A 22,728-nucleotide genomic window follows, 5' to 3' on the forward strand; every position below is an offset into this window, starting at 1 on the left:
TATTTACACACATTTCATAAGACCGTGTAAAATAGTTATGCGTATGTAAGTTCTCTTGAAGATTCGGAGTTGTGTTTAATGCAACTTGAAGAAACATGTTTCTACAACTAGAAGCTCAGTTAGAGTACTTTAGCAGAAACCTAGAGGGAAGCGATTTGGCTGCGAGACTCAATCGTAGCCAAATTCAAAACATGCTAAAGAATTCTAGCTCTGTTTTTCGACCTTTAGAATTTTAACCACTCAAAGGGGGCACAAGCGTTCGTCCTTAAGAGTGGTTCGAGCGGTGCTCAAAGGTGCTCGAGACCTCGAGTTGCTATAATTCTCTACTTGTATTCTGAGTACAAATATAGAAGTTGAAATTGAAATGGTAGAAGCGAAAAATAGCGAATTATCATTGAAATGAACTAATTATTTAATCCATAGAGAATACAAGGTTCAACCTCCTGATATAATTTATTCCAACCTTAGGTTGTCTGAGACAACTCCCTCGGATTATTCCCAACCCCTTCATCCTCCTACAAAGTCAAATGACAAACAACAACATTTTTTTTCTTGTTTTTCTGCTGGTTTTTCAAGGATGAACACTAAATTGTCCTATCAATGCGCTAGTTGTCTTCTGCCCTCTCAAGACTCGCTTTGCCCAAAAATTCTTACCACTCACTCAAACGGTGTAGTGCTGTTGAATGGTGTCAATGTCCAGTCCTTTGAGCTTCACCACCGACTCGACGTGCCCCTTGAGTGTGTTAAGCTCCCTCAACCTGGAAACCAAACAACCACAAGAATGGTTAGGAGCATAGGATCCATTGACATGTTCCGGTTAGTGTTACAAAAAGAGGGGCAATTCCAACTTCCAGTTGTATAATTACCTAGCAACTTCAGCCCGCTTCTTGGCCTGTTCGGCGATTTCAGACAACTCTCTGTAGTTCTTGTCATGGAAGAGCTCAGCTGTCTCGGGAGGCTGCAGACCGTGGAGGGTTCGTTGAGCGGTAGCCCATTGGGCCTCCCTGTCTCCCTTTCCGTAATCCTTCTTTGTTGTGAAAGCAGTCTGGATACCAGTATGAAGAATCAAACATTTAGGATACGAGGATGAAAACATACTGTTTTAAGCATCGGATTTGATCAAACATACCTTATTCTCAAGTACATTATCCCAGGCCTTGCCGCTCAATATGTATCGAATGATGAACTTAAGAATGTCCAAAGGTATGTAAGTGACAATGCTGTAGAGCCAGATAACCCCTGCCCATCCCCATCCAATGCCACGGATTCTTGCAAAGCCCCAGTTTGCATAAACAGCAATGATGGTAGCAATCTTGATGAAATATAACAGCAAGAGGAAATTAGTGGTTTGTTGTTCTTGAAATACGAAAAATTTTAGATATGATGCTCAACCGCAAACTTGTCTTGAAACTTACCAGCTGTGCTATGAAAAAGGCTCCCAAGAGAAGTAAACCGGGGCGTTCAACGTAAGACCAGCTTCGGGATCGAGTAACAAAGATGAGTGCCTGACTAATAATACTCACTTGAAGGTAGATAGCTCCTGTAAGCTCAGGAAAATTTCCCCTGATCGATCTTACCCCAAATCGTTCCTGCAAATTTTTTAATGTAAGTATATTTGCAATAAGATTGATCCACAAAAAGCTTTTGATTTAGTTGGATTTTAGGAATTTTTCTTACTGTGAAAAAGTCAGAGCCATGAGCAGCCCAGAAGAAAACAACAGTCATGACAGCCATGTAGGTGCCCAGGACTACCCCGGTCGCAAAGATCTCCTTTAGCTTCCATGAGTCTGGAAGAGGAGATGGCTTCACCCTATCCTTGGAAATAGTCATGATTGTTCCATCGTTGAGTATGGCGATAACCAAAACCATGAAAGGAGAGAAATCAAACTTCCAGATGAGAGCAAGGAGCAGAAAACCTAGCACGACACGGATTGTTATGGAAACAGCGTAGATTGTGTAATTCTTCATTCTCTGGAAGATGGCTCTGCTCGTCAACACAGCACTGATGATCACAGACAACCCTGGCTCTGTCAGGACAATGTCTGATGCGCTGCGAGCTGCATCAGTTGCATCATCCACTGCAATTCCTATGTCTGCCCTCTTTAGAGCTGGGGCATCATTCACACCATCTCCAGTCATCCCACAAATATGCTTCTTGTCTTGCAGCCTCTTGACAATTTCGTACTTATGTTCTGCATGGTACCTCATTACTTAGTTCTACTTTACAAAACCCTGGAATTTTCAGAACTTTAACTTACTTGCATGAAGGATTTAGTTCAGTTACCTGGGAAGACACCGGCAAAGCCATCAGCCTTTTCAATAAGCTCATCAATAGGGAGGCCAGCAATCGACTCGTCCTTGGTGTCACCAAGGAGGGAAGAAGAAGGATACATGTTGGTGCCCATTCCAAGTCTGCGGCCAGTCTCCTTGCCAATGGCAAGCTGATCACCAGTGATCATCTTGACATTGACACCGAGATTAAGGGCTCGGCGAATGGTCTCTGCACTGTCATGCCTTGGAGGATCAAAGAGAGGCAAGAGACCCACAAACTCCCATGGTGTTCCAGCACTCTCTTTGTTTTTTTCCGGCACGGTCTAAATAAAAACGATTTATGAAGACATCAACTTCAGTTATACGAAAGCATCATCATCAAATTATAATTATTAGGAATAAGGCCTAAAACTCACCTGTCTAGCAACAGCAAGGGAGCGAAGGCCGCGATCTGCAAACTTGCCAATGATAGCATGTGCTTTCTTCTCAACATCACCCTTTAGGTTGCAAAGCTCAATGATCTGCTCCGGTGCACCTTTGCTAACCCGATGCCAATTTGCTTCAGGGTCGATGTATGTTATGGCGGTACGCTTTTCCACTGGATTAAAGGGCAAGAAATGGACTTCAGTTATTCCTTGCCTGGCCTGCAACACAAACAGTAGTCGGTACATTAAGACGGTCAAATTAATTGTTCGCTGTCAAAACCCGGAGAAATAGTTATGCTCCAAATGCAAGTACATAAAGAAATTTGATTGGGATACACCTCCTTGGGGTCTCCCAGCATTCCAACGATGCACGTGTCAATAGCATCCTGATTCTCAACCCTGGATGCCCTGGCTCCGAGCAGAATTAGACCGTCCTTGTCCACATCCTTTACAAACACCTGAAAATCAAAACAAATTTAATTAATTATTAGTTAAGCAATGAAATCATGTTCTAGGTTCTTGATTTTTTTTCCTCTTATTCTCTTTTCTTTGCATCATAAAACAAATTTCATGAATAGTAAATCAATTGAACGGTCATACTCACCTCAACCATGGTCTTGTCAACTGTAAGCTTGTTGAGAGTAAGTGTCCCAGTCTTATCACTGCAGAGGACATCCATTCCGGCCATCTCCTCAATGGCTGTCATTCTCTTGGTGATGGCACCTTGGGTCGAAAGGCGGTGGGAACCAATTGCCATGGTAACTGACAACACCGTTGGCATAGCAATTGGAATGCCTCCAATGAGAAGCACCAGGAGATTGTCAATCCCATCTCTGTATGCCCGGTGCTGAATTGGATACATGACTATTACCTCAATAACAATTCCCACGCCAATGGAGCATATGCAGAAGTTTCCAATGGCAGTCAAAACCTGATCAATGCGCAGTGCATATCAGGAAACGAAACATGGAAAAATACTGAAAAGTACTAACTGCTCGTATTAATACTTGCAGCTTCGGACAGATGTCTAGTACCTTTTGGAAGTGGCCTACTTGGTTGGTGCTGTCAACAAGGTGAGCAGCCTTCCCAAAGAAGGTATGAACACCGGTGGCAATTACAACTGCCTCAATCTCACCTTGCTTGACGGTGGAGCCAGAGAAAACTTCGTCACCAGGGTACCTTGTCACGGGCAGAGATTCACCAGTGAGGGCAGCCTGATCGATCTTTAGAGGATCTCCGTCCAAGAGACGAGCATCTGCTGGGACGATATCTCCCAACTTAATACTGACCACATCTCCTGGTACCAAGATTTCAGCCTCTAGCTCGTTCCATTTTCCATCTCTCAGAACCTACAATCGAACAAGCATATATAAATATCCCATTTTCATTGTTTTTATAAATTTGATGTAACCATTACTAATGTTCACCTTTGTTTTCGGTGCAAGACCCGCCATCAATGCCGCTGCAGCATTTCCTGCATTGTTTTCTTCGATAAAGCTTATGGTGGAGTTGATGATCAAGAGAGCAGTAATTCCCACAAAGTCCTGCCAGTCCGGTGGTCTCCCCTGCATTGTTCATTAAAATCATGAGAATATGAGAGAGAGAGAGAGAGAGAGAGAGAGAGAGAGAGAGAGAGAGGGAGAGAGAAATGTTACCCCTCCATTTGCCAAGGCAATGGCCATGATTGCAGCAGCCTCCATCACCCATGATAGGGGATTCCACATAAAACCCAAGAACTTGAGCACCTTGTTTTCCTGTTAAAAGATATATCACAAGATTTTTCCTTTGAAAACCAATATTAGGGACAGAAATATACTCGAGAATTACCTTCTTTTCTTCGAGCTTGTTTGGCCCGAAGATCTGAATCCTTTTCTGCCCTTCTTCGCTTGACAAGCCCTCTTTTGTGCAATTCAGTTGTTCGAACACTTCCTGAATTGGAATGCGCTCCTGCAATGCAAAGGAAGGCAAAGTTAATGACTGATATTCCTTAACAACTCAATTACTTGACATAGTCGTCTTCTCTTCAATTTTCAAAATTTTCTCAGCCATCAAACAAAGTCCGAGGGATCTTGCGCCAAAAACACCTCATCAGAATAGAATTTTAATCCTCAATATTTATAGTTATTATTCCAGGATTACAAAAAACAATCATCCAACGATTCATCAACTGGATCTGCGATGAAACCCAAGGTGCAAATAAAAACTTGCACTCATGCATGCATGCATTAAAAAAAAAATAATAGATTTGAACCTAAGAGCTGTCTCAATTTATCAACTAAATTATCCCTTCGCGCAAAATGAATTTTGAGAAATGACATAGAATGGATTAAGACAAACATTTAGGATTAAATCTGAAAACAAAAAACAAAGATCGAAACTAAGAAAACGATAGAGAGAAAAAAAAACCCAAATTAAAGTGTTGCTATATAAGTAAAGAATCAGAATCTGCATGGTGACAACATGAACACGTACAAAATGTACAGCAAAAACACGATCAAGAAAAACTTACCAGGTCGACATTTTCCTTCTTGATTTCCTCCAAGCTAATGCCTTTGGCTGCCGCCATTTTCTCTTTTGTTTTATTTCAACAAAAACCAAACCCAGAACAAAGGTGGTCTAGACGCTCATCTACTCATACAGAAAACAAACACACACACATATATTTATATATCCGTCTCTAGGGTTGGCACTTTTAGAAACTCTCAATGCCCAGCAAGTTAGAACTCAGTTTCTTTTATCTCAGTGGGCCAAGTCCTCAATCAATATGGGGTACATTCACACACTAGGTTGATGTCTCTGATGGAGGAATAATCGTCTTTGTAGAGGACTAGGACTGGTAGTTTCTTTTTATAATGGAAAAGGGCATAGGTTTTTATGGAAAATGAAAAATTGGATGAAGAAGCGGGAGTTTCGGCCTGCTTTCTAGAGTTTAGCCCCGGTCAAAAGGCCAGTTAAAACTCACAACCAGCTTCCTTACGCTTACTGCGCTTCTTCATTATTGTCTTAACTGCATGGCCCAATCGCCTTCTATAGTTTTATAGATTATTATCATATGATTTACGTCGTAACTAATCCCTTCCTTCTTTATTTTTTCTTTTATCTAGTTCTAGCGTTACAAGACACCACTTGAATTGCCTAATAATTTTCTAAGAGTAATGTTACATTCATAACATTTTTTTAATTATATTTGTATCATCTCTTTGGTAGAGGTAGGTTCACCAACATATATAAGGCTCTTCTCTATTAAAGTGGGTGATACAAATGTAGTAAATGTAAAATTTTTGTTATCTAATTACGCGGCTTTGTTAGAAGGAGATAAACTAGTAATTTTCTTAGGCCAAATTGTACTAATAGTTGTCGTAGTTTACCTAGATTTTAGTTTAATTCAACAACTAAATTAACGTTTTCTTTCATTTTTGTGCACGTCTTCTCATCTAATTAAGAACACAATTTGAAACAAATTTTATCTCAATGGAAAGGGTCAAGAAAAGATTGATGACGCTACCGCTACCACAACGAAACTACAAGAACAAAATGTGACTAAATGGGCAATGACGAGACGATTACTACAATTTAGTGTTTGGATAATATTAGAGAGACAAAATTTGTAGAATAAATTTGCAAACTAAATGATGTGTCACTAATAAGAAATAAGCACGTTAATCAATGTTTAAGTAATAATCTAATTACCAACTTTCATATCTTTTAGTTTGCAAAGCGTTACCTTTTAGTATTTTCTTAAGTCGACCATGAAAGACTCCTAATTCGTGTAAAATGTGGTTATAAGTCCTTTGAAGTTGATGAATGTATAAACTGCTTTCTAGGGTTGTGTTTGGAGGTACCAATTAAGGATTTTTACAATATGGATGAACAATTTTTAGAGTTGTTTTAAGTGGTCTTTTATCTTTTGAAATAAAAACTAACGAAAAGTCTAAAAAAAATTCCCTTTTAATGAAAAACCCTTTTTAAAAGTATAGTGAATAGTACCAAAGAAATGTAGAAATGTGATTTTTCGTTAAAAGTGAACAATATCAGGAATGTTTTGTTAAATCTCCCTCTTTTGAAAGATTCGGAAGTACAGGTTTTTTGCTGGTCAAAATTCACTTTTCGGAACGGTTACAAATGGGTGGTTTTGACATGATAAGATGATTCACAAAGGAATTTAGAGTTTAAGCCTTCAATTTATTTTAAATAAACAATACATAGCCCATATTACTTTTTAGGGTAAAGTACAAAAAACAACCTTAACTATTGATGTCATGACACTTCCATACCTCATCTTTTAAAATTGACAATATCATACATCGTCTTACAAATTTATGCCAATGTCAGACCTCCGTCAGTTTTTCTGTTAATTTCTTTGTTAAATGTTGACGTTGCCCGACACATGTCCCACTCACTAATCCAATTGGATTAAAAAATAATTAAATATTCAAAAATTTAAAAAAAAAAAAAAATATATATATATATATATATTAAATCTCTCTCACTCTCTCCTCTCTTTCTCCCTCATTTCTCGCCTCTCTCTCTTCTTTGCAACCCAAGACCTCTTCCCACCCGTCCTCCACCACCCTCTTTCTCCTCTCTTTCTCCTCTCTCTCTCCCCCTTTTCTCGCCTCTCTCTCTCATCTCTGCATCCCAGAAGACCCAAACCCCGGAGGAACAAAACCCACCTTCTCATTGCTGCAATTGTTGCTGCAATTCGAAAACCCCAAAACAAAGAACCCAATATTGCTCGACTACTCCGCCACCCTCGATCTGCACCTGGACGCCCAAAACGATGGCGTTGACCTGAACTCGGACTAGGAACCGGTCTGATTTACGACGAAGTCCGAGCCTATGGGGTAGTGGGGAGGGGGGACACGGGTCAATGAGCAAGAGTTTGGGGGGACGGGTTAATGGGCAAGAGTTTGGCGGATGAAAAAACCCAGGTGGGTTTGGGCGGTTTTGGGCACGGCGAGAGAGAGAAGTGGGGAGGAAGGAGACTACGGTGGAGAGGAGAGGGAGAGGCGAGAGAGAGGGGAGAGAAAGGGTGGTGGAGGACGGGTGGGAAGGGGTCCGGGAGGGGTTGGGTGGGAAGGGGTTTTGGGTTTTCTGGGATGCAGAGAAGAGAGAGAGGCAAGAAAGGGTGGGAGAGAAAGAGGAGAGAGAGAGAGATTTAATATATATATATATATATATATATATTTTTTTTTTTTTTTTAAATTTTTGAATATTTAATTATTTTTTAATCCAGTTGGATTAGTGAATGGGACACGTGTCAGGCCATGTCAGCATTTAACAGAGAAATTAATAGAAAAACTGACGGAGACATTGGCACAAATTCCTAAGATGAGGTATGACATTGTCAATTTTAAAAGATGAGGTATTAAAGTGTCGTGACACCAATAATTGAGGTAATTTTTTGTACTTTACCCTACTTTTTATTTGTCAAAGATGCAAAGTCCCAGTTTTCCATCTCGACTGCTGGAAGCATTGAATGAAAAGCACTTAGGTATTTTTGGAGGGAAATTAAATGATCATAGATTTAAGCAAAATCATCATCTTGGTTAGGCTTTATCTAGATTCACCGCCCACATATTTTGGATTAGTTTTACTGTTGATGCATTACTTTCTGACAAGTAATTCTATGCCGGCTTCAAATGAAGACATGAGAAGCATTGAAGGAGGAAGTAAAAGGTCACAAATACAAATTAAAGGCTATGAATAAAGGATACTCAAATCATTCAACAAAACCAAAGTTCTCTATCTTTACTTGTTTCATTCATTTTTCCTTGCCAAATGACCACTTGAAACCAAGACTTTAGAACTCTAGGAATCATTTCCTATAGACTCTTAGACTAACAACAATTTGCGCTGCTACCATCTCTTTGCATTCATAGTATCGAGTTACCAACCATTTAGTATTGTCTCTTTCGTTGAAACTCTTTATAAGGAAGCATCTTTAACCCAATCCAACATCCATGAATTCAATCCTGTAAGAGTTTTATTGATTGTTTTGAGCTCATTTATGTACTTTACTTATCTTGTGATACTCAATATATTAATATCAGTTTTAGTTTTGTACTTACTATTGTTGTTACTTATTGTCTTTCTTTTGGTGTGAATGACTAAAGCGGTGTGAGTATAGCCAGTTTATATCCAAATTCATCTTAGTGGTTTATGGTAGTTTCGAGAAACAATTAATGTCCTTAATAGGCAAGGCATTAAAAAGAACCAAACTTGAATGCATATAGTGACTCTAATTGGGTTGCATATTTGAATACCAAGAGGTCAATTACTGGTTATGTGGTATATATAGGGGATACTCCTTATATCTTGGAAATCAAAGAAACAATTCTCAGTTTCTAAAAGCTCTACAAAGGCTGAATACAGAGCGTTAGTTCATACCATTGCAGTTGCTTGGATCAGGTTAATTCTTAAAGATTTACATGAGTATTTGCATTCTCCTCTAATGCATTATTGTGATAATCAATATGCAATTGCATTGAGTTTGAATCTTGTTCAACACTCTTGGATCAAACACTTAGAAATTGATTTTCATTTTGTTCATGGAGGGTTCAAAAAGAAGACTTATCAGTTAAGTACTTATACGCCAAGGATCAAGTAGCAAATGTATCAACCAAGGGACTGCATGGACCTGATTTTCCTCGATAGTGCTTCAATCTTAAACTAGGATATCCCACTTAAGATTGAGGGAGGCTATTGGATAAGTATGTAGGTGACGTGCCATGGCACATGTCAGTAGTGCCACCCATACAATAGTAGCTTACTCTTTAAGTTGATGTAATTGAAAAGTATAAATAGTTTTCCCTCATTGTATTTTCTATTATGTTGTTATATTTGTTGAGAAACATTTAATGAAAAACACTAAGGTATTTTTAGTGTCTTCTTCAAGCTTCATCTTGTTCGAGCTTTCTTGGTCATTTTCTGAGTTTTACACAAAGTGTTAAGAGATTGGACTTTCATGGAGCTTGCCCTTGGAAACTATTGTTAAATCTTTAAGGGTTGTTTGCCATCATTAAGTGTCACTGGATTAAACTGGACTCTATTTGTTATCATGCGGGACTAGTGTTAGTAAGACTAGCCCTGACTCGCCTTGACTAAATGCATCACTAATGCCTCGTTTGGCAAGTCTTATAAGTGACCGGAGAGGACTAATAATACGAACTCAGTCGTTTGGCGCCATCCCGTATTAAATTGGACTGGATTAATTAATACGATCCGCTTGTTTTTTACGCCATACACCCGCGTAATAAAACCGTCCAAAAGACCCGGATTATTAGTCGGGTTCTTTTTACTCTCTCTCGTGCAAACTGGTATCTGATAAACCATCCAGCCCACCAAGAGGAAATTCAAATATTTCCTTTGGCCAACAGAAGCCGCAACAAATGCAACAGCAGACGCAACAAACGCAAGAATATTTAAAAGATGCTGATGAGTCCTAGCTGTGAACTTATCTGATTTTTGTATTTTGGATTAATCCATTTATCACTTGTAATTATCACTTGTATTATCTGTTTATTATACAAGAGTTTGTTCTACATCAAACTCTCTTTTGTAATCTCTATATAAGGATGAATATACAGAAGGAATGTTCACCGAGCAAAATCATACTCAACCTTTAGTTTCTATCTTGGTATCATCCTCTCTCTGTCCAACGACTCAAACACTTCTCCCATCTCAATGGCTTTACCCGCTGCACATACCATTTCCCACCCCAATGTCACCACTTTTCTGACTATTAAATTAGACCGTACCAATTACCCTCTATGGAGGGCTCAATTCCTTCCTCTTCTTCGTAGTCGTGGTCTGCTTTCCTTTGTAGACGGCTCTACCGTTTGTCCACCTGTTTTTTTGTTCGACGCTGATGGCACATTGATTGATACGGTTAATCTGCTGTATGAGGCTTGGATACAGCAAGATCAACTGGTACTTTCTTGGTTGGCGAGTTCCTTAACTCCCAACGTCTTCTTCGTTATTGTGAACAAAGTCTGCGTTGCTGATGCGTGGCGCACTCTTCAAGACCGGTATGCGTCTTCTTTGCATAACAGGGTTGTTCAACTCCGTAGGGAGCTCATGAATCAGCGTCGTGGTGATCTTTCCATCACGGATTTTTTGGACAAACTTAATTCTTTGGCTGATCAGCTTACCCTGTCTGGGTCTCCCATCACTGATGAAGACTTAGTTGCCACCATAATGAACAATGTTGGTCCGTTGTATGAGCATACTGTTGCATCCATTCAAGCCCGTGAAACACCAATTTCCTATGCTGCTTTTGAAGCTCTGTTGCTTAGTGTTGAACGTCGTCAGTTGACGTTTACTCTTCCTGGTGATTCTAATGTCACTGCTATGGCTGCGACTCGTGGTCGCCGTATTCCTACAAACCCACCTCGTGGTGGCTCATTCTCTGGCTCTCGTGGAGGCTCTTTCTCCGGTTCTCGTGGCGGCTCTTTCTCTAGTTCTCATGAAGGCTCATTTTCTGGCTCATCCTCCAATGCCCATCCCCGTCCTGGTCTTTTGGGTACTGCTCCCAGTGGTCTTCCATCCCACGATCGTTTCATGGGTGGTAAGATTCAATGTTAAATATGTCGACGGTATGGACACTCAACCATTGACTGTTTTAATCGCATGAATGCTTCATATGAAGAACGTGTACCTTCTGCCAGTCTCTCCGCCTATGCTGCTCAAAGCTCTTCTCGTGCTCCTCCTGTACAACCTGCCACCACGTGGCTTCTCGACTTGGGTGCTAATACCCACATCACTCATGATGCTACCCAGCTTACCAACTCCCACGAATACAATGGTACTGATCAAGTGAATGGAGTCAATGGAGGCACAGGTTTGCAAATTTCTCATATTGGAAATTCATATATTCATACCCCTACAAAATCCTATCTTCTCTCTAATACCCTCCACTGCCCTAATGCCTCTCATAATATTCTTTCCATTAACAAGTTTTCTTCTGATCATGATTGTTATTTTGTATTGCATCCTAATTATTTTCGTGTCCAGGATTCATGCACGGGGAATATCCTTTTATCTGGCTGGATTAGCACTGGCATTTATCCCTATTCCAGTTTTCTTGATGCTATAAGTGCTAAAAATAAAACAAATGGAGCAATTGCCTATGTTGGAGTCCGATTGGATGATCGTGTTTGGCACTCGCGTTTGGGTCATCCATCTCCTTTCATTTTAAAACATTTAATTTCGTGTAGTAAATTGTCTATTACTAGACATGTCTCTGATTTTCTTTGTCATTCATGCCCATTAGGAAAGAGCAAGAAATTGCCATTTTCTTTGTCTACTTCTGTTTCTCATTTTCCATTGCAATTAATTCATTTGGATGTTTGGTCATCACCTACTTTGTCTATTTCTGGTTTCCGTTATTATGTGGTTTTTATTGATGATTTTTCTCGTTACACTTGGTTGTATCCACTTAAGTTAAAATCTAATGTTTATGCCACTTTTGTCAAATTTAAAAATCATGTGGAAAATTTGTTCAATACTAAAATTAAGACTTTCCAAACGGATGGTGGTGGTGAATATGTCAACAATGTTTTTAAAACAAATTTTGAAACTCATGGGATTCTTCATCGTTATACATGTCCCCATCATCCTGAGCAAAATGGTATGGCTGAACGTAAGCATCGTCATTTGGTTGAAACTAGTTTAACGTTACTAGCTCATGCTAAAATGCCTCCCACATATTGGGCTGAGGCTTTTCATACGGCAAATTATTTAATAAATCGTCTTCCAACTAAAGTTCTCAACCTTGTTTCCCCATATACTAAATTGTTTCAACGAGATCCCACATATGAATTTTTGAAAGTTTTTGGTTGTGCGTGTTTTTCGTATCTTCGTCCTTACAATAATAATAAACTTCAATTTCGATCTCGCAAATGCATTTTTCTAGGCTACTCGTTAAATCAATTGGGCTATCGTTGTCTTGATCCTCAAACTGGGCGAGTTTTTCTTTCAAAACATGTATTTTTTTATGAATCCTCATTTCCATATGCATCTTTGTGTTCTCCTAATGTTTCTGGAAAGAGTATGCCTCATCCCCCTATCCATGAAATAGGACCATCCCACCCCCCCCCCCCATCCCTAGTCAAACCCGTGACCACACACATCCCAATCCTATACCTACCCCACCACTCACCACTTCACTACCCACACCTCTTCAACCTGTCACTGTTGCCCCTCTACAACACGTCAACTCTTCTTTACAGACTGACATCCAGCTCATTCCTTACCACCCCACTAGTCCTGCACACCCTCAGTCACTGCTTCACCCTTCAGTCAATATACCTCAGTCCATTCCCTTGTCTCAACCACCGACATCTTCCTCTTCCAGTATGAGTAATTCAATGCATCCAATGGTTACTCGAGCAAAACTTGGTATTCATAAACCGAATCCTAAGTATGTTCATGTGTCCTCTACTAATATTATTGCAGAGCCTACAGGTTTTTCACAGGCTCAAAAGTATCCAGAATGGCGTACAGCTATGGCTGACGAGTTTAATGCATTACAACGTGCGGGAACATGGGTTTTAATTCCTCCTCAGTCTCACATGAATGTTCTTCCTAACAAGTGGGTTTTTCGCATCAAGCGACGTTCTGATGGCTCAATTGAGCACTATAAGGCTCGTTTAGTGGCCAATGGTTTTCACGAACAAGAAGGTATTGATTATGGTGAGACTTTCAGTCCAATTGTTACTCATTCTACCATATGTATGATCTTGTCCATTGTTGTGCATTTTTCTTAGCCTATAAGACAATTGGATGTCCAAAATGCCTTTTTACATGGCACAATTTCTGATGAAGTTTATATGCGGCAACCCACTGGTTTTGTTGATCCACAATATCTCACTCATGTTTGTCAACTTCGACGCTCATTATATGGATTGAAACAAGCTCCACGAGCTTGGTTTCAATGTTTTTCCAATCATTTGGAGAACGTAGGATTTGTTGCATCCCTGGTAGATTCTTCTCTATTTATTTATTCTCATGGTTTCGTCACCATCTATTTACTCATTTACGTGGATGACATACTTATAACTTGAAATCATACATCTACCATTTCTTTCTTGATTCAAGAAATGGCTCGGCTATTCTCCATGAAAGACCTGGGTCCTTTAAGTTATTTTTTGGGTATGGAAGTTCATCGTTCTGCGAATGGTATGCATATGTCCCAAGCTAAATATGTCATGGACTTACTTAAACGCACCAACGTGTTGGATTGCAAACCTGTCTCCATTCCTGCCATTAGTGGTCGTCGTCTCAGCTTGTATGACGGTGAACCACTTTCCAATGTAACTGAATTTCGTAGTGTGGTTGGTGCTCTTCAGTATCTCACCTTCACCCGACCAGATATCGCCTTTTCCGTCAATCAGGTATGTCAGTACATGCATCGTCCTACTACTACTCATTGGATCGCGGTTAAACGTATCTTATGATATCTGAAGACTACTTCTTACCATGGTTTAGTGTACAAGCCAAGTTCTTTGAATCTTGTGGCTTATGTTGATGCTGACTATGCTGATGACCGTAAGTCTACTGGGGGTTACTGTATTTTTGGGCAACAATCTTATTTCATGGAGTTCAAAGAAGCAACGCGGGGTTTCTCGTTCGAGCACTGAATCTGAGTATTGGCAACTTGCTTATACTGCCACCACCATTTCTTGGTTTCGCAAGTTGTTTAATGATCTTCATATTCCGTTCTCACCTCCTAAAATTTGGTGTGACAATATTTCAGCGATCTCTTTGGCATCTAATCCTGTTTTCCATACTCGCACTAGTCATGTAGAGGTGGACTACCACTAATTCCGTGAAAAGGTAACTCATCGCGAACTTACTGTGGGGTTTGTTGCCACACAAGAGCAAATTGCCAATTTCCTTTCCAAAGGTTTGTCAACAGCACGTTTCAATTTTCTTCTGCCCAAGCTTCCCGTTCGTCATCGACCGCTCAACTTGCGGGGGCGTGATAAACCATCCAGCCCGCCAAGAGGAAATTCAAATATTTCCTCTGGCCAACAGAAACCACAACAAACGCAAGAATATTTAAAAGATGCTGATGAGTCCTAGCAGTGAACTTATCTGATTTTTGTATTTTGGATTAATCCATTTATCACTTGTAATTATCACTTGTATTATCTGTATTATACAAGAGTTTGTTCTACATCAAACTCTCTTTTGTAATCTCTATATAAAGATGAATATACAGAAGGAATGTTCACCGAGCAAAATCATATTTAACCTTTAGTTTCTATCTGTATCTCTCTCTCATTTCTTCACCATTCTCCTTGTTTTCTTCTCTCACCGGCTCTATTCTCTCTTCATCCTCACTCTTTGTCTAATAATTAGAGATGCCCACAAAGACTGAAAGACCAGTCGCACCGACCATTGCTTCTTTCTTGTCTCATAACATTTGAATCATTAGTTGGTGATATTTGGGAGATTTGATCATCTGGGTGTTTGAACTTAAGTGGGATTTAGGTTAGCTTTTTGCTGCTTTTTGTGATTTGGGTATTTTTCAAATGGGTTTTAGAATGTTGACTGGGAATCGATGAAAGGGTTTGAAGATTAGGACAGATTTCGTCTGGGCAATGTTCATTTGAAATTAGGTTTTGTTCTAATTTTGGGGGCTTTTTTATTTGATTCTAATTTTCGGGGTTTTGTTCGAAATTTTCTGAGTAGTTGAGGGTGGCGCTGAGGCTGCTTCTGCATGGCCAACGAGTTGTCGGCTATCGGATTGGGTCGAACCTCCATGGTTGCTGTTTTTTATTCAATATCTAATTTTACGTTTCTGGTAAACGGTGGCGATGTCTATATTTTGAAGATAATATTTGAGAAATATTTGGGTTTTTTTAGATATAATAACATTATTTTTATTTTTATTTTAGTACAACGATATATCCGTATTATACCAAACACAATATAAATAATACGATCATTAGTCCGATATTGCATCAAACGACCAATATTTAAATTAGTCAGTACTATCCAACAACTATTTATCCTATCCAACAAAAATAATCAGTACAGTCCGAGCTGTCAAACGGGGTCTAAAGAATATTAGTAGGAGTCCCCAAAAACCATGGGACTGGCTGAGAACTGCCTATCTCCACTCTCTGTTTCACTTTGTCCTACTCTCTTCTTCTTTCCTCACTCCGAACCCAAAATCACAAGACCTTAAATCCACTTTCCCTTCGCACATCTTAAGTTTATGCCGAGCTCACTGTCAGAGGCAGCGCTTCTCCTCTACTCAGATTCTCGTCTTCCTCGACTCCCAATCTTGATCTCCGCTCGACCATCGCCTTTATCCATTGTGACATTGTCACCAAACACCGGCCAAAACCCAGAAGACAAAAACCCCAATACCAGATCTGCCAAAACCCAAATGAAATTCAAAAGCTTGTGAAAAATCCAAAAAAAAAAAAAAAACCCCACATGACAAATCCAGAAGCTTTTTCTAAGATTGAATGAAGAACTGAATTCAGTGATGATGGAGAAAGTGGCCAAAAAAAAAGGAATTTGGTGATGAGGGAGAAACTAAAGAGAGACAGAGAGAGAGTTGGATGTGAAGGAGAAAAAAATGAAGAGCATTCAGGACTCGAACAGAGAAGGAGTGTTCTAGAAAAGTAAAAGAAAAAAGAACAAGAAAAAACATGTAAAAGATAGAACTAAATATTATTATTTTTATTATTCTAGTTTTTAGTTCGATACTACACTAAACACTTTATTAAATCAGTTTAATTTAGTCTCTCAAACTAGTTCAGTCCGAAATTATCAGATGCAACCGTGGACTAGCTACTAGTCAAATACCGTGTTTGTTATGAATAGGAATAGAGTTAATGGGATTAAGCCGGATACGCTTCGACTAAGTTCTTCGTTAGGAATTCTTAGCAAGAACCCCCAACAAGAAGTTGACTGCTAAGACTGTTTGTTTCTTCTTCATCCTCGCGTCCTCGTCCAGTCGCCCATTTGTCTTGGTCTACTCGACCGACCTCGCCGAACAACCCTACCGACGGCGACGACGATGATCGTCGATGAGATCTACGAGTTCTTGACTCCGTGCTTCTTCCACATGAAGCTCTCCACCGCCAGCGGCATGGCCATTCACGTCGATTGGATGAGGGGAGGGGGCGGGTATCAAAGAAGAGAGGTTGTAGAAGGAGACGATAGTGGAGTCGACGGAGAGACGAATTTGGGTGACTGAGGTCTACAATTGAATGGAGGTAGGTGGAGAAGGGGAAAGGTGTTGGATTTATTCCGATGTAAATCAACCTTAAAGGTCTACAACATATAATGGGAATGTAATATTGGAGATTAATATAGATATTGTGATTTGATTTCCTAAAGATATCAATCTTATATTAGGAGTCTTGTAATACAAGTAAGATTGATGGAGTCCTTGATTTTCTGTGATTATGATACCTAACCGATAGGCTAAAAAAGTGGGATTTGGGGTTCCTTTATGTTCATTTGAACTATGATGTCAGTTTAGAGGATGAAATTTGACTACTAGAGTTTCCTATGGACATCGAAATTGAAATGATATGAAATTGAATTTGTTATGGGTGTATAAATTCATGATAGATGCACATAATTGTTTCTGGCAGATTGCGTGTCTTGATTTAAATCAGGTGAATGACACGTCTAATGGTCATCAAATGACCTGAATTTTTGATATGTTCAACATATATATGTCTAATATGCGTTTGCAAATTTTCGTAAATTTTTGCCATGTAGTCTAAGTATGGTGAATTTACTAGTAACCCATGCTCGTACAGGCAGTTTTGCTGGCAGATTGTTTTTGTCTTTTGAGACGTCACTTTAGACAATTATTTTGACCTAAAACGGCTCTATATTTTTATTTTATAAAGATTAGTATGTCTATTTTGATCTGTAAAATTTTGGTAGCAATTAAGCTTATAAATTAATTGTGATAAATTCTAAAGCAAGTGTAACTCATTGCTGAAATTACGTTTGATAACTTTATGTTGGTTGTGATGTCTATTTAATTATGTCTAAAATATGAAGCAATTTTGTTTAGGTACAGCCTTGAAAGAATATATGAATGAGTGTTTTCCCAAGTGGGATAATTAGTGAAAGAAAATTGGGCTTCACACTCATTAACTTATTTGCAACAAGTGTATAAACTCTAAAAGTTTAGTGGAAGTTGTTCTAAAGTTTTGAGCATTAAGTGGACTTGCATAAATCTATTAAAGTGTTATTCTATCTTCCATGAATATGTATTTTGGTTGATGAAATTAGAATTATGCTATGACTCGAATGACAATAATATGTTTAAGTTGCAAAATGAGTACTAGGTGTATGTGTATATTTTTACTTTCAATCATTTGGATGCCTTGATTGATTATTTGTTAATCTTTAGAAAGAATTTTGAGAGTCATGGAGACTTAGCACAAATATGGAATTATTAATGCAAATAAGATGGTTGTGGGATGCATGATTTTGTATAAACAACGGTGAATGTCTTAGTTTTACCTTTCATTGAGATTATGCTATTTAAGGTGTTAAGGAAAGGTTAAACAAAGACAATTTTGTAGTGATATGCATTCATTGACTAAGTAAGGGTGTTCCCACAACATATTTCAAAAGGTATGATTTAAGTATGGATTTGCAAATTAAGTGACAATGTTGCATATCAGTGGGAGCTTGAGTTTCATGTTAGTAATGCTTAGATTTGCAGATGACTTATAAGGTATGTATGATTTTTTGAATCCATGTATTCAGTTTAATCTCTGGTTGGATTCATTCAGTCACATGTTTATGTGTTGGTCAATTATCAGATGACGATATATCTGATATCTAGTTAAGCAAATTGCATTTTAAATCATAAAGGAATGGTTAATCTTCTTACTCGTAAGTGTGGATTAATTCTTTTGGTTCAACTTAAAATGGCATGACATAATTTATATGTTGTATTAGTTGTGAGGGTTTTTTTCATCTTGCTCGTAAGTGTTGAAAATTTTCTCACGAAAGTAATTGATATGGTATATGAACCAGTGTCAAAAACATGTTAATTCATCTTGCTCGTAGGTGTTGAATTAATTATGTTTTATGAAGTTTTGTTTGCAACTGCAGTAGAAGTTTGCATTAAAGAGGACCTGAGATGATAAAAGTTGAGACGCATTAAGGTAGTTAAAGTTCATCTCTGCAATCATAATTTGACGTTGTTTCTTGTGAATGAGGATTTTAGCATGTGTAATTATGAAGGTTTTGGGTTGTGTCAACCTTACAACCTTGTTAGTTCCATGTTGAAAGACTTATTTGACAGAAATTTGTATCAAGGATAGGATGTTATCATAACTACATGGCCATTAAAGTGACATTAATTTCCAATTTCAAGTATAAACATAAATATTATATGTGTAGACCAGTGGGAGAATGTTGGATTTATTCCGATGTAAATCAACCTTAAATAGTCTACAACATAATAGGAATGTAATATTGGAGATTAAGGTAGATATTGTGATTTGATTTCCTAAAGATATCGATCTTATATTAGGTGTCTTATAATACAAGTAAGATTGATGGAGTCCTTGATTTTATGTGATTATGATACCTAACTGATAGGCTAAAAAAGTGGGATTTGGGATTCCTTTATGGACAGAAACTTAATACCTGAGCCAGTATAAATAGTAAGGTCCTTGCAAACACTAGATACACAACAAATGCTTCCCATAAAGTAGTTGTATTCGGCTAGGTGCTTTGTAGAAGACTTTGGTGTTGCCGCATCTTACATCATTCCACTTGGTATTCAATGCCTATTGCTTCACGACCAAGTCGGCTAACTCCTTGTCTGTGTTTTAAGTATATAACCACATAAAATCTACAAAAGGGTGTGGTATGGGCTACTGGGGAGAAGATGGGAGGTTTGATTTGCTTTGTTCAAGATCGCGACTGCAACTTAATTACCCAGATAGAGGAAATTTAATTCTCTTCTTTTTTTTTTTTTTATACCCCAATTTTTTTTTCTTTTGGATTTGTGGGAAATTTATTGGGATGTGTGAATTTTGAGAAATTGTTTGGTTTGATTTTAATTGGGTATGTAAATCTTGGTAATGTATGGATTCTAAGAAATTATTTATTGTGATTGCTCAAATACGGTCTATTTTGTATTGTTTTCATTATCCTGTTTTTTAGTCCAATTGTAACAAATGTTTTACTACGTTAGTCCAGCTTAGTTTATTTTAAGCCAGTTCAGCTTAGTCTATACTAAGCCAGTCCAACTTAAGTCTTGAAACTAGTCTACTCCGAGATAATCCAATACAACAAATGTACCCTTAAATTTGGGTTTGTGGAGGTGACAGGCTAAAGCAAATTAAGTATTAGAAGGCCACAAAGGAATTTTTTTTTTTTTTTTTTTAAAGATTTAAATAACTTAAAAAATAAAAATAAAAACTTACAAAACACGGTGGGCCCTACTCCCTACCACTTACACCCATCCATATTCGGACAAGGATTGTTTGCCCTCCCACTTCGGTTGCCCTCTCGTGCCCTCCTGTTTTGTGTGGTCACGGTTAAGCCACGTCAATATTTTATATTTTTTTTATAGAGATAATAAGACAAAAATGAATAGTAATATAAAATGTTGACGTGGCTTAATCGTGACCACACAAACAGGAGGGCACGAAAGGGCTATGAAATCCCGTTCCCGGATTACACTGTTATAATCTATGTATTTGTATTATTGAGATTTTATATTATTTTTCAAGAAAGTATACTAATTTATTTGAAACTAGACTTCAATTAAACTAGTTACGAAGAGTGAAGTTTGGAAAAATATTATTTACTTGTGGACCTTTTGAAGTCACAAGTAACGTTTTCGAATAGATCTCGAACCCACAAACGCATAGGCGAAAGCCGTTTGCAAGTCCGAATTATAACGATATAATTACGGATGTTTGAAATTGTGAACTATAGATTGTTAATTCCCGCGTGTGGGTTAAAAGTTAAGTTAGTTTAATAAAAAGGGAACCAATCAGATTTTTAAGGAAGGGAATACAGCCCAATCAGAGGAAGGCAAGGAGGGGGAAGGAGAGAGACCCGAGTTGGGTCATTTTTGACCCGCAAAACTCCAATTTTGACCCGGCCATATCTCCTTCATCCAAACTCCGTTTTGGGTGATCTTGGTGTCCATGGAAAGCCCTTGATGAGCCCTACATCTTTGTAGTGTTAGATTTCTCAATTTCTTTCCCATTTTTCCAGTTCGAAGCCACAAACCCACGGGTGTTCCAGCGGCTTTATCCCTTTTCCCAGTGGCTCCAGCAAGTTTCACCGTCCATGACCACCACCAAAAGACTCCCCTCAACCCCAAGAAAAAAGCCCAAGTGGTGTTGGAGGCGTTGGAGTCGATTGGAAGCCAAATTCGAAGCACACCCACCTTAGGGTTCCAGCAGTTCGTGGCCAGTTTGGGGTGTTTTCCGGCCAAATTGGCCTTGGCTACAGGTATAATGTTTACTCTACTCATTGAGATCTTCATTCCTGTAAATTTTGGTAATTTTTGGAAATAGTTGGATTTTTCCGGCCAGTTGGAGTGGTCGACCGCCACCCACGGCGGCGCGTGGCCAGGGAGCCGTGTGTCATTCTTAGGCTAAATTAGATGCCTTGAGCTTAGTTTTGGTAATTGTATGACATAAGTTGATGGTTGGAACCTAAATTCTCTATGATACGTTAATCGGTAAAAGTGTGAATCGACAATCCGACCGTTGGAACATCACCAAACTTTAACATAGGTGATATGGTTATTATCTTAATTTCTTATATTATTATCATTTGCGAATATTAATTGGTATTATAATTATGATTTCTATTGAAATGTGAATTTTATATATTTATCCATAAACCGAAGCTAATTAACTATGACTTGACTTGTGTATTGATGTTGTGATATATATGTGTGTGTGTGTGTGATTAAATTTTTAATAATGTGAATGATAATTATGATGAATGTTATGACAATTATGGGATCTAAATATTGTTTGATAATTATTTGGATATGCTTATGCTTGTCAACTGAATACCTATGTGAACTTGGCATTACTACCTAGCATGAGATGAAGATTGAAGTCAGGAGATGAGTTGGGTACTTTATTAGATTTTTAGTAGAATTAGTAATTAAGGGAATTCCTTGTGTTGTACTCCATATAGTTGGATGCTGGTTAATATGTGGAATCAATAGCAGGTATGCGTATAATTATGTTAATGTGTGATGATGAGATTGCACCAAGTAGTTGTGGTACATGGATGGTCTTGCTTGGTATATCCGCGATGGGGGACCATACGCATTCTAGAGGTGATGATAATTGGTTGTACATGGTACATTTTTAGACGATCATATTTGGTTTGGTTCCGTTGAGTGGTCCGGAACCCGAGGTTGTTGAATTTTGTGGAGTGGACTAAAATCCCATTGTTTGGAGAAGTAGGCTTGGCCTAACTATGTAACTCTAGCCTTAGTTATATATATACATATATATATATATATATATTTGTGTCAATGGTTTCGAGAGTCTTGTGAATTGAGTTAGAAAAGATGTTGGACGTCTGAGTGACTCCTTCGGGATTTTTCATGATTCGATTATGATTTCATAAGGTATGAATTTAGAAGATATGGGAATGATTGTTATTACTTTGATCAAATTAATTAATTAATGCGGCTAGAGAATGGTTTTGTGTTTCGTCGGTTCTTAAATATGATGTATGTTGGGAATTGTGATATCATGATGAGATATAATGATTTATATGTTGGATGGGAGAGAAATCATGTTTTCATGGAGGTTGGTTTTGTAGTCTGAGTCCAGGAATTACATGTTGTCAAGTTATAATAAATGATTGAGGAATGCTATGCTTCTCTGCTTGAACTTAGTAGAATAAACGTATGGTTTTGTGGAAATGAAGTACGAATGGCTTGATCCCTATTTGAGGGTACGTAGGCAGTCTAACGAGGAGGTTAGATGCAGTCATAAGGTAAACGAAAGATTTCTTTGCAATTTGATTCTCG

The 22,728-nt window shown here is 38.4% G+C and overlaps 2 protein-coding genes across 2 annotated transcripts; one reads left to right on the forward strand and one right to left on the reverse strand.

The window, feature by feature from the left end:
- Window positions 1–365: 365 nt before the first annotated feature.
- LOC137708270 (ATPase 9, plasma membrane-type) lies at window positions 366–5,517 on the reverse strand. Its single transcript, XM_068447311.2, has 14 exons — window positions 5,206–5,517; window positions 4,524–4,643; window positions 4,352–4,450; window positions 4,124–4,261; window positions 3,731–4,045; window positions 3,301–3,627; window positions 3,035–3,154; window positions 2,688–2,915; window positions 2,285–2,594; window positions 1,678–2,192; window positions 1,416–1,589; window positions 1,130–1,312; window positions 867–1,045; window positions 366–758 (listed from the first exon to the last, which is right to left on the reverse strand). The coding sequence occupies exons 1-14, from the start codon at window positions 5,260–5,262 to the stop codon at window positions 662–664; spliced, it is 2,862 nt and encodes a 953-aa protein (XP_068303412.2). The 5' UTR covers window positions 5,263–5,517; the 3' UTR covers window positions 366–661.
- Window positions 5,518–10,382: 4,865 nt separating this feature from the next.
- Window positions 10,383–14,338, forward strand: LOC148689636 (uncharacterized). The gene is made up of 5 exons (XM_088688516.1): window positions 10,383–11,265; window positions 11,347–11,538; window positions 13,155–13,379; window positions 13,860–14,092; window positions 14,165–14,338. Exons 1-5 carry the CDS (start codon window positions 10,383–10,385, stop codon window positions 14,336–14,338), a joined length of 1,707 nt encoding a protein of 568 aa, XP_088544642.1.
- Window positions 14,339–22,728: the final 8,390 nt, after the last annotated feature.

This window comes from Pyrus communis, chromosome 17, assembly GCF_041283825.1.
Source record: "Pyrus communis isolate YQ-2024b chromosome 17, ASM4128382v1, whole genome shotgun sequence".
NCBI lineage: Eukaryota > Viridiplantae > Streptophyta > Magnoliopsida > Rosales > Rosaceae > Pyrus > Pyrus communis.